Source organism: Periplaneta americana, chromosome 6 (assembly GCF_040183065.1).
Source record: "Periplaneta americana isolate PAMFEO1 chromosome 6, P.americana_PAMFEO1_priV1, whole genome shotgun sequence".
Taxonomy (NCBI): domain Eukaryota; kingdom Metazoa; phylum Arthropoda; class Insecta; order Blattodea; family Blattidae; genus Periplaneta; species Periplaneta americana.
The window spans coordinates 36,814,267-36,827,664 of NC_091122.1; the positions used below are offsets into that span (position 1 = coordinate 36,814,267).

General features: G+C 36.6%; 1 protein-coding gene across 2 annotated transcripts in view; it reads left to right on the forward strand.

Annotated features, from left to right (window-relative positions):
- Positions 1-12,363, forward strand: part of LOC138701212 (serine protease gd-like) — a 51,786-nt gene extending 39,423 nt beyond the window's left edge. The window contains exons 6-9 of one of the 2 annotated variants that reach the window (XM_069827873.1): positions 586-701; positions 6,342-6,506; positions 8,946-9,099; positions 11,881-12,363. In XM_069827873.1, coding sequence (XP_069683974.1) covers positions 586-701; positions 6,342-6,506; positions 8,946-9,099; positions 11,881-12,083 — 638 coding nt within the window. In that variant the 3' untranslated portion in view covers positions 12,084-12,363. The remainder of the gene's footprint in view (positions 1-585; positions 702-6,341; positions 6,507-8,945; positions 9,100-11,880) is intronic. The other variant, XM_069827874.1, reaches the window with a different exon arrangement.
- The last annotated feature ends 1,035 nt before the right edge of the window (positions 12,364-13,398 follow it).

Genomic DNA, 13,398 nt, shown 5'->3' on the forward strand with positions numbered 1-13,398 from the left:
TAGATTTTAAAATATATATAAAATATTTTTTGAAAGTAATATTACTCTTTCCGAGTTTTTGAAGTTCATGATATAAATATATTAAAATAATTATCTTAAGATCATGTTATGCTTATTTCACAAAGATTAATGTATGAATGTGGCAAACTATGTTTTTAAAAACGAATTAACAAAATAACAATACGTTTTCCCTTTTCCACGTGCAATCAAACAATATTTTCACAGAGAATTCACGTATTCTTTCGTTGTCTAGTTAGGTACAGATACTGAACATATTGTTTTTAAGGGTGCTTATATTAGACGTAAGCTCATAATACCCTGATCTACCCATATATTGTGGAGGATGTCAAGTTTGTGCTGTACCTTTGTAAGATTAATACGAAAATGTAATTTCTTGCTCAAATTGTAATATATTTAAGGCTTGATTTTTTTAATTTTTATATTATTGAAATCCAGAGTTAAGTAGCCTATGACACAAACATTTTGTCGTATTATTTAGTAGTTTTTGCTCTTAATAGATTTTAGTATATTTGTTTAATTTTATTTTTAGTTGTTCACCTATCATTAATTCACATATATTTACAGCTGCTCATTGTATAAAATACAAAGGGCGACCTGAAGTGAAAGCTGAAGCCATTGTTCTATACCTGGGGAAATACAATTTGCAGGAGTGGACAGAGAGACATAATCAAGCAAGAGATGTAGGTAAAAATTATGTTACTATTACTTACATGTCAGGTTTCTGTAAACGATTGTTATTTTATTTATTTATTTATTTATTTATTTATTTACTTAGTTACTTACTTATTTATTTACTTACTTATTTACTTAATTACTTATTTACTTAATTACTTATTTACTTAATTACTTATTTACTTAATTATTTATTTATTTATTTATTTATTTAATTCAGAATATTTCAACTGTGTAGAGATGTTCATAATTTTGGCAATAGGTTGTTTCTGAGATAATTGTTTGGGATTTGTCATTGTAATTTTACACTATTTTGTTACTGAATACCAGTATTTTTCAAATTTTAAGTAAGTCTGTTTTAATTATAGGCTACAGAAAATGTACTATCGAGTAGAAAAAATGAACATTTAAACACATACCGTTTTGAGTTCATCCGAGTAGTAAAGAATTTGGAAGCTAGGAGAACCATTTGTACCGCTTACGGGAAGAACGCCATCGAGGACAGTATAGTACAGAAATGATTATCTCTTTCCAAAGATGGTCATTTTGACCTAAATGGTTCTCCAAGTTAGGTATGCTTCGACTTTGATGAAGACTCTTAAACGTGTTAGTTCACGATGTCAGTCAACTAGAGAATTGGCCAATATGATTAATTGTGATCAATCATCCATCGTACATTTGCATTCCACGATAATAATCAGTGGCGCTACAGCCCACGAAGGGCCCAGACCGACCAGCCGGCTGCTGGCCTCACGGCCACATGCCGAAGCAGAGGTGGACGATCATCCAACCAGAATGGAGGTATCGTGTGATTAGCACGGTGAGTCCCCAGCCGTTATAGTTGGTTTGCTTAACCGGATCTCGCTATCTATCGTAGCTCCCCAAGTGCATCACGATGATGGGTGGGCACCGGTCCCATACACTGGCCGAAATTTCATGAGAAAATTTCTCCCCCATGAGGGCTCGAACCAGCGCGCATTCCGTAACGCGAGTCTAAGCAGGATGCATTTCACGATAAAAGTTTAAAAAAAATTAGGTGTGTGGGTATCATACGTTTTGAGCGAAAACAACAAAAATCAGTATGTCACCTTTCATGCTTCCTTCGCTTGCTAGTCATCGTTTAGATCAGCGTTGTCAGACACAGCCTAAACGGAGCGGAGCGCTCCACTATAACTCGTTGCATGCTCCGGTGCTTCCACAGATATAAGCAAGTTCACGCTCCGACTGGACGTCTCTAGCACCACAACCGGTTTCGGAGCTTACAACTCTGACACTACTGGTTTAGATTATGATGAAAGATGAGTGGAACAGAGAAAAATTCTCTCCGGCACCGGGATTGGAACCCGGGTTTTCAGCTCTACGTGCTGACGCTCTATCCACTAAGCCACACCAGATTCCAATCCCGATGTCGAATTGAATCCTCTGAGTTATATGACGCAGTGCATGAGGGTAGGCCACTAGAGGGAACCCAAGAGGTGGAACTTAAACTGAGACGATGGGAATCCGGTGTGCCTTAGTGGATAGAGCATCAGCACGTAGAGCAGAAAACCAGGGTTCGAATCCCGGTGCCGGAGAGAATTTTTCTCTCTTCCACTCATCTTCCACCATATGATGACGCAGAATTTCTGCACGGAAATATATGTACTTCGGTACATCATAATAATATATATGGTTTAGATTGTCAACAGCATCGATCGTTTTTGTCCCAGATTGTTACTGATGACAAAAGAAATGGTGCCTTTACATCAACATTAAAAACAGAAAGGAATACCTGAGCTCTAACAAGAAAGCAATTTCTCGTGCAAAGCTGGTAAGAAAATATTGTGCATTTGGTGGGACAAAGAAGGAATGATCCACTATAAATTACTTTTTAAGAATACAATCATCATTGCTGAGATTTACTGCCAACAACTCAGACGCCTTGAAATCGCAATTAAAGAAAAACGGCAGGGAAGACTGCATCAAGTGATTGCACAATTATGCTTGTCTGCATATTGCTAACATTACAAAAGCGATTATCCATGAGCTCGATTGGGAGTTATTCCACATCAACCCTATTTTCCTGATCTTACTCCATCAGAGTTTCACTTTTCTGCTTTCTATCCCTCAATCTTCGAGAAAATCCTTTAAGGGGTTAGGTACAGCTTACAGCAAGTAAAATTTTGGAAATTATTCAACATTTTTTTCCTCCATTACTGTATCTTGTACAATAATGAAAATTAGTATGTGTAAAACAGTGTTCTCCTGCTATATATATAAAAAAATATTTTTACGATTTAAAAAAATTATTTACAATTTTTTTTTTCAAAATTCAGTTCACTGTGCAGTGATAAAGCGTTTCCCGCATAACTAAAAAATTATCCAACATTCTGTGATGAACTTTTTTGTGTGTATTTATGCATGTCATATCTACGACATGAAGCAAGATCACTTCTCTACCTTTAATAGACTGTCTGATAAAAAAATTAATTCATTTTAAAAAATAATCAAATATCAGTATTTTCTTCTAACACAAAATAAAAAAATATTATTTATTAAGGAATGTAGTTGAAAGAGTATGATATTGTAAACATGAGTTTCGGCAATAAAATAATAAAAAAGAGAGAACATGAAAAAGTTAACAAGTTTATGAGTTATGAGGGAAACGCTTTATCACTGCACAGTGAACTGCCACCATTTTGAATTTTGAAATAAATATATAAATAATATTTTTTAATCGTAAAAATATTTTTTTCATATAGCAGAAGGGCAGTGTTTTACACATGCGAATTTTCATTATTGTACAAGATACAGTAATGGAGGAAAAAAATGTTGAATATTTCCCAAAATTTTACTGCTCTAAGCTGTACCTAACCCCTTAATAACGAAACCGCTCTTCAAAATTGGCTTGACGATTTCTTCAGGTATGAAATCGGAAAATTGCAAGAACGTTGGGGATTCAGTCATAAACAATGCAGGACTGATTAGTTTATGTATTTTGTTTACGTAAAATAAATAATTTTTTGATTCATAAAAAAAGTTTCGAATTTTGTTAGCTTAACAAATATAATTTTCAGCACATGGAAAGATATAGAATTCCAAAATAAGCATCTCGTTATCTCACCAATGGACTCAGAGACCAGATACGACCGAAGTGTCGATGAAACTATAAGACGTGACATGAAGAGTTCTTCCCACTTTGTCCTCAAATAATTTCGGGCGTCGGAAACTGCACACTAAAATTTGCTACCTGGATTTCGGTCATATAGGAACTGCACATCAACATTTTCTACCTGGATTTCGGTCATATAGGAACTGCAAATCAACATTTTCTACCTGGATTTCGGTCATATAGGAACTGCACATCAACATTTTCTACCTGGATTTCGGTCATATAGGAACTGCACATCAACATTTTCTACCTGGATTTCGGTCATATAGGAACTGCACATCAACATTTTCTACCTGGATTTCGGTCATATAGGAACTGCACATCAACATTTTCTACCTGGATTTCGGTCATATAGGAACTGCAAATCAACATTTTCTACCTGGATTTCGGTCATATAGGAACTGCAAATGAACATTTTCTACCTGGATTACAGTCATATGGAAACTGCACACCAAAATGTTTTCTACCTCCTCTGCCGATACTACACATATTTTAATTGATCAAAATCTTTTAATTTTGTTCGAAATGGAGCGTTTGTTTACATCTGAAAGTGAATGGGGAATTTTAGTGCTGGTATATGAGGACTGTAAATTTTATAAACCCAAAGAATTGAAAAACTTCACTCCATCTAATGTAGTAATAGACTTTGAACTAGCTATACATGCTGCAGTGATGAAACTTGGGAATACGTTACTACAGCTCGACCAAGTTAAGTCTGCGAGCCGAGAGGGGAAGTTGGAGGCAGGTTTGTAGTGAAAGGAGGCGGTAACGAGAGGAGACCCGTACAGTCACATACGACAGTAAAGTTTTCTACTGCGCTTCAGTTCATAGAGCGGTAACAATTTAAGACTCTTTGAAATAGACTGTACTTCTACTTCTGCTTGACACTCTCTCGACAGTGAGGTTTGGCGTTCCGATTGGCAAGAGTGGGCATAGGAGAGAAAGTTGCATGAGGAGGGGAGGTTAGGAGACACCATAACGGTTGTCAGAGCTTGCCTTTTTCTGAAGACAAGGATAACAACTGCGTAGTGTATTTCAAACGATGTACACATTTTGAAATCTGAGCCTCAAATGACCTTTGTGGCAACTGTGTTTTGCCTCCACATTCCATCCCGGTATCCCCACTCGCAGACTTGACTTGGGCAAGTTGTATTATACTCGTAGGTTACCGCTTCCATCTTGCACAAGCCACTGCTCTGGCGCAAGCATGGTGGCGTAAAATAACAGTGTGTAGGACTGGCGAAGGAGTACAAGGATGACAGTGAGATAGGACAGTCGCTCAGGATGGTTTTTGGCATAACGTATTTGAATCCAGAGGAAGTCGGGAATTTCTTCGCTATGGAACTGGTTGATATAGTCCGACCATCGGATCTGTGCCCCCGTAAGATATACGAACTGAACCTTAATTCCTTTTCAGCCTCGACAATTCATTTCTCTCCCTGTATTCCTATTTCTCTCTTTTCTACCCCTCTCTCTTTCTCTCCCCCACTACTCACAATTTTGAGCCTTCTTGCGGGACAGTTTATTTGCACTTGCAGTCCAGTGTTGTCAACTCAACATGAATACTGTAGCACGGAGTGGTGAAAGAAATATTATTAAGCAAGTAATAGCATTTTGCATAAGTCAATCAGCGTCATTAGACGTACTTAAATTAAATTATGAATAAGTAATAATTAACCTTACAGTATTATAAGCAATATTCAAGAGACATGACACTGTTTGACGGAAGTTTGGCAACATCTCTATTCGGTAAGGTTCGTGGCCTGCTGTTTGACGTAGTGGGAGAGAAACGGGTGGAATGGGGTGAGTAGAGGCGTTAACTTTTCCAAGAACGACGACAGCGCTGAAGGGGCATAGATTAGATGGTCCGACAATAGATAGCCTATTAGACTTGAGAAATTTGCAGATTATTTACTAGAAACGTACATCTCCGTAGATGCAATTTTCCCTCCTACTGTAGAGGTGACTGCATCGACCTCTCGCACAACAAATGGCTGTGGATCATTTCAAAAGCATTTTATTGTCAGTTTTTACAGCAGTCATCCTTCATTGTATAAATTCGTGAATCAACTTTTGGACATACAATTTGAGACTTATATTAAACTGCAAAGCAATGAAGGAAGAAAGTAAGCTAAGTTTCAATGTAAAGTCAGCCAAATGCAAAAGAAATATATTTTTTAAATTGTGCAGTTTCTGGGTAGGATTAGTAAAACCCTTGTGAATCAGTGTGCAGTATTCGGATAGGATTAGTGGGTCCCTCGAAAAGCGGTGTGCAGTTTCCGGATCAAAATGTGCAGTTTTCACCTACCCAATAATTTTGCATTTGAACGTTTAGTTTTATTAACTTGGCTAATATAAATCATAAGGTTTGATTAAAAATAATGAGAGATTATTGAAACTTAAAGAGTGGCAACTGTATAATTCTGAATACCCTTCAATTTGTATGGCAGAATTACTGAAGTGTGATACATTGCATATATTTGTTATAAACTTTCAGGTCGAAAAAGTGCATTTACATCCTGACTACAACGAAGAAGGTTTTGAAGCAGATTTGGCAGTGCTAATAATGCGGTACGAGGTCGAATATACGGTTTATGTGCAACCAATATGCCTCTGGAAATTTGAAGGAAATATCAATAAAATCGTTGGACAATCGGGCACAGTAAGTTGATTTTTATTTAGGATCAACTAATAAATGTTTATTGTTTTGTAGGTAAATATAGCGGTAGGTATCAATACTGAGTATTTTAGAGGACTTGCTGTTCTTTTTCCACCTCGTCGGTATATTTATTTTTGGTATTGTATTGAATTTATTTACATTCCATGGTATTCGTACATCGCTTCACAGATACAATAGCGAACATGATAAACATTTTTATTAGTACTATAATAGTACATTATGCAACGAGCCTATAATGATAGTAATTAAGGCGCAAGTATGGTTGTTTATGAAAGGAGCGCAAGCTAGTTTCATAATATTCATATGAGCGTCTTAATTACCATTATAGGCAAGTTTCATACGACTTTTTATGCTCGACCATATTTCTAACTTGAAATTATTCAGATTTATACATTTTATTTGTATCTGACAAGATCGGAAGTGACCTTGTTCTAGGTAGTGAATTGTGAGATGTGCGCAGACGCGAAAGTATTGATTTTTTCCGAGGAACAGTAATGCCACTGACTGATTATTGAATTCGACATTGAAAAACGAGATGACAAATTGAATTTATTTGAATATTATTTACAAATAACGCTAATTATTATAGTAACAGAACATAACCTTTTGGGACAGTATTGGATTTCCAGCCTCTGTGACTTTTCGCTAATTCTCTTTCGATTGCATATCCGAGAATAATCGATACTTGCGGTTTTATAACGGTACAAAGCTGACTTGTCATTGGCTGAACACTTGTACTTTAATGAGTAGGTGTACTTTAATGACATGCATGAAAGGACTGCTACCAGGTGTATAATTACTACATTTCGGCATGGTCGAGCATAAAATCTTAATTATAGTCACAATCTAGTTGAAATATATACAGAATTACTATGATGTACCGAAGTACCTACATATAGTAGCCTATTTTCGTGCAGGAATTCTGAGTTATCATATAAGAAGGATGAGTAGAACAGAGAAAAATTCTCTCCTGCATCGGGACCCGAGCCCGGGTTTTCAGCTCTACGTGCTGACGCTCTATCCACTAAGCCACACCGGATTTCAGTCTCGATGCCGGATTTAATCCCTCTCAGTTTCTCTTTAGTGCCCAACCCTCATGTACTGTGTCACAGGATATGTGACAGTGGCACAATGTCCAACGCACTATGTACAGAGGTGCACTCATTACGAGTGACTAAGTGGCCGGTATCCGACGGAATGAGCGCAGTTTTGAATCACTAGGTGATTACTTACGGGTCCCGGTACCAGAGAGAATTTTTCTCCGTTCTACCCATCCTTCATCATATGGCAGCCGTGGCGAGAACGTGACTCGCAGGACATTGTGGCTCGCAGTGATAGCTGTGCATTTCGCTTGCTTCTAACCTCCGCCAACCCCCACCCTCTCACTCACTGAAGTCAAACTCCTTTCCATTTGTATTTGTTTCTAACCTCCGAGTGGCATATGTCTCTCTCGAAATCATGTACGAAAGTTCCAAGTAGGATGGGAGGACGCATTTTTTTGCTGTCAATATGATGAGAATATTAAATGTAAGATTTGTTCACAAGTATTACGAGGAAAACGGTTGTATAACATAAAACGGCATTATACTACATGTTACTGATGAAACATTAAAAGGTTAAGTATTATTGTTGTTGCTATCATCATCATCATCATCATCATCATCATCATCTCTGTACGTCGACCCTTTTTCAGCAGATGTACGAATAATGCGGTTAGCTCTTCAATTTGAACTCACTGATTTACTATGTGATGTCAAATGAAAGCTATATGTAAGGACTTGACTAATGTTGAACTTTCAAATCTTTGCCAGAAAATAAATATCCGAAGCTTCGTTCTTTCGCTTGCTCTGTTGAAGCCATGTTCGCTACAACTTAGGTTTGTGAAAAATTATTTTCAACAATTAATTAAAATAGTAAAAACCAAATTTAGATCACGACTAACAAACAAATACCTTCCTGATCAACTACGACTGGCAGTAAGTGACATAATTCCTTATTTTGAAACTCTGTCGCAGAGACATTCTGAAGACAGCTAATTTTAGGTTCGTTACACGTACTAAACATTAGTTTGTAGCCTTGTACTGTATAAAATTATATTTAAGTGCTTGACGTAAGGAAAATGAAAATCCCTTAATATGTCGGTTGCTTCACTTCCCCTTCGGGTGTCCGCCTCCCTCTATAAGTGCTATGCACGTTGCAGGTTACACAGTGGCTCGGCGCACGATTATATTTTCGCCACCGCTGCCATATGGTAACGCAGAATTCCTACACGGAAATATCATATATACTTCGGTACATCATAGTAATATGATACGCGTAAGTCGTGTATTATTGAGAGTTGCAGCTGTTTTTTATATTTAGAGTGAAACAATTTTAAAAGAAATGAAAATGTTAACATTTAGTAATTCGTGCATTTCACAGGTTGCAGGCTGGGGTCGAGACGAAACCGGGGCTGTGAGCTTGGAACCACGTAAAGTAGTAATGCCTATTGTATCTCAAGAACAATGTCTGCTGAGTAACAAGGAATTTGTATTCTACACATCGAACAGGACATTTTGTGCAGGATCTCAAGACGGTAAGTGTGTGCTAAGTTGTAGGAAAAAGACGATATCTTGGAACGGTAGTCATTTATGTCTACTAATTACCATCAGAAGAAGACTTCTGGGCTTTCCACCATGTGCTGGAACTGAAAATGTTGAATCCGAGCACAAGGTGGAATATCCTAAAGTGTTCTTAACATAATCACCGTAGAACAGAGAGTACGCAAGGGTGAGTGGGGAGTTACCGGGTTTAAATTCCTCCTTTAACTTAAAAAAATTGCATATATTCAGATTTGAGTTTTTTTTAATCCATAATCGTTTTCCGTCTCTAAATTTTCACTATCAGAGTAACAAAATCTACATCGACATAAGGCATAGTCTTCCTACTCCTCCTTCAATATAATTCCTGTGCTTGGTGCTGCGGCACGTTCGAATTATAACAAACCTATCTTTATTATAGACAGGCCTTCTGATAAAATGAAGCTGTCACAACATGAAATTTAACTTATTTGTTAATAATTAGATGACTGTGAACAAATTAGTTTCAAAGATTTTACAAGGATTTTAATAAATATACCGCAACATCATAATAATAATAATAATAATAATAATAATAATAATAATAATAGTAATAGTAATAATAATAATAATAATAATAATAGTAATAGTAATAATAATAATAATAATAATAGTAATAATAATAATAGTAATAATAATAATAGTAATAATAATAATAATAGTAATAATAATAGTAATAGTAGTAATAATAATAATAATAATAATAGTAATAATAATATTTAAAATACCGATAATGTAAATTGTGAACAATTGACAAAATTCTGCACACGGCACTGCGTTAGAAGGCTGAAGTATCAAGTAATTTCCTTGTTCATTAAAAACAAAATAGGAATTAATCTGCCCTAAAAATATACATAAAGAAAATATTGTAAATGTTATACTGAACAACAATGTAATTTTATTATCTCAACAATAGGATTTGCTCTCCACACAGTAACACAGTATTCGTTAGTCACTCCACAGACAATGACAATTTACTTGGACTATTACGAACAACAATGAACTGTTAATCTTAACTAATATTCACAAAGCACTATTTACAACACAGAACCGTCAGTTCTCAGTTCACAGCTCGTTTATCTTGGCTAGTTCTTCTAGCTCAGTCACTCGAGTTCACAGTATCTAGAACCCCAGACCTTCAGAGACGATCCGCTGCACTTCGAACTCAGGTCCCCCAACTGCGGTCCACTGCACTCGAACTTCGGGCTTCAGGCTCCACAGTTACGGACACAACTCAAGTCGCGCTCTGGTCTCGAAGCTGGCTTCACTGCTACACAAGACTGTCTGGCTTGCTCTCCACTGACTTTAACAACACTGCCTTACTGACTGACTCACGTTCATTTGCGCGTTGTCTTTTATAACCAAACTATAGTTTCTGGAGAGTTCGCGAAAGATTCCACTCTCGAATCATCCGGATATCTCTCCTCTCTGCCGAAGTCGCTCTTTCCCCTTTCTCCCCACCATAGCACATGCCCCAGGAAGCAGATGCGCGCGCAACCCGCCCAATACGGCCGACTTCGCCCTGTCTCCGTAGGTCGTGAGATCGAACCTCACGTGGCCGTCACAATATTCTTAATCTACCAAAAGTATTATGTTAAGAATTATGGTCACTTTTGTAATGTAATAGTTTGAGATGTTGTCTGGATTAACACTGAAGGATCCACTGTACACTAGTCACTGTTTGGGTTGCAAGTAACTTTGTGATTAGTTGTCTTTCGTTGTTCTTGACCATACATAACCGAATCTTGATCTAAGTTCGTCCGTCCACCTTGTCTCCTGTCTTCCAGCGTTGCGTTTGCCAATCCTTGGGTCCCATGTCGTAAGGATGTGTGTCCACCGGTTCGCGTTGAGTCGCATCACGTGTCCTGCCCATTTCTTCTTCAGCTTGTCGGCCGTTTCTGCTGCGTCTTTGTCTCCTTATATCTTCGTTACGCAGTCTGTGTCTGAATGTGATGTTCCGCATCTACTTCTCCATTTTCCGTTGGCACTTCCTCAGCATGTCCCGCTCTCTTTCCGTTGCAGACCATGTCTGTGCTCCGTATAGGAGAACTGGAAGGCTGCAGCTGTTCATGACTCGGCTTCTTAATTTTAAATTGCAAGTCTTGTCCGTCAGAATGAAACTGAGGCTCCAGAATCTCTTACATGCATTTCCGATTCTTCTTTGAATGTCGTTCTGTCGTCTGTTGTGAAAGGACATTGGTTGGCAGAGGTATGTTAATATAATGATGATACATAAAAAAAAATCCGAAGTTTGAGCATTAAAACTCAGCGGTGTGTGATGTATATTGAAGCGCGATAAAAATTATTAGCTCCGCTTCTTTCAGAAAAGAAAATAGTCATGAATCCCATATAGTAGAAATACATATTCCGAAAAAAAAAAAAAAAAAGAATAGTAAAATATCATGAAAATCTCTGCACATTTGGTGGTAGTACAGTGCTTTCATGCGACTCAAATATAAATATAAAAGGTATATTTTTCTTTAAAAAAAAAGTAAAAACATAACTAATTTCAATTACCTACGCAAATTATGTAATATTACGATAAATAAGAAATATCGGTGGGAGAACCAAGGCCATCTTTCTTAAGATTACTGTAACAGACAGACCACGTCGTCTAAAATGAGAAAGTTCATCATGATGATTAAATAATAAATATAAATTAATAAATAAATAAGTAAATATATAAATAAATAGGTAAATACGTGTTTGGACTATAAAATCTTCACTATCTGTTTCAGGTTCTGGGCCATGCAGTGGAGACAGTGGAGGAGGGTTCATGATAGGTTATCCAGATGGAGACAGGATGAAATGGTATCTTCGCGGTGTGGTACATCTGTCCCTCTGGGACAAGCTGAATCAGCAATGTGACTTGCACAACTATTTAATATATACCGATGTGGCCAAGTTCATGGCTTGGATAAGAGGGTTTGTGCCATATTAGACTTATTTCAAGCATGTGTCACAAACGTTGTTTTACATTTAATCTGCAGAGTTCATGACAAAACAAATATTTGTGCGATTTTGTGTGTGACGTAGAACATTTCGTTGGAAAGCTGACACAATCAGGAATGACATTACATGCTGAAAATTATTAGATAATAAACAACGAAAAACAAAGAAAATTTTAATTATTAGATAAAATAATCAAAACAAGTTGGTCGGAATTCGGAGTATGAAGTACCGGCATATTTTAAAGACATGGGTTTCCTCAAACATCCCGTGAAGTTTGCCTTATATTGCAAATATTTGCAAAGCAAAGTCGAAGGACATGGCAATAGCATTTGTGGAGGTGTATCAAACTCTACAATTTGGAATTTCTTGTTAGAGATTTTTTCCTTCTCCACTCTGTCCTAGAGTACTGATCGACACAATTTGTCATCACACTTCTCTAGCTGAAGAGGCGAATTGAAGCCGAAGCAGAAAAATTCGTCTCTTCAACTAGAGAAATGTGATGACAAAAATTCTCCCGTCACTACTCTAGGACAGAGTGAAGAAGAAAAAATCTCTAACGAGAAATTCCAAATTGTAGAATTTGCTATTATCGATAATCTTGCACGTCTATGCATAATTCAGAAACAATGACTGACAACTGTCAACGTACAGGTATTTGATCTTTCAATAAACCTTTAATTCACATTCGAAATGAGATACGTAGGCGAAAGCAACAGACTTATAAATATTCATTTCACGTGGTATTCATCTTCACATGGTAAAATATTTTTATAGAACAAATATATTATTCTCACAACTATATCAATGTGAAAACATGTTCAAAAGTTGTAAATAAACTATTTAGAATTCTAATAAGAAATTAATTTGAAGAAAATAATTTGACATATCGATGGCCCAGAAACAGACTGTTCCAAGTCCATTTTACTATTTTTTTTTTCAGGAGAGCTATTTTAAGCTCCTGACATTCAAAGCTTCATGAAACAATTTGGAATAGCTTCATAGCAACCTTATGGAGAGGAATATTTATAATTTTGTTCGATTCATATATGCAGACAAGAACTGGAACACAATGAAACACAGATTTTTCTCTTATAAAAAGTTGGACTTAGAACAGTGTGATTCTCAACTATCGATATGTAGATCTATGCAATAACGCAGAATAAATATGGGAAATGCGTGCTATTATTCGGTTGAGAAGCTTTTATCATCCATCGGCTCTCAAAAAAGCTGAAAGTTAGAATTTATAAAACAATTATATTACCAGTTTTTCTGTATGGTTGTGAAACTTGGACTCTCACTTTTGT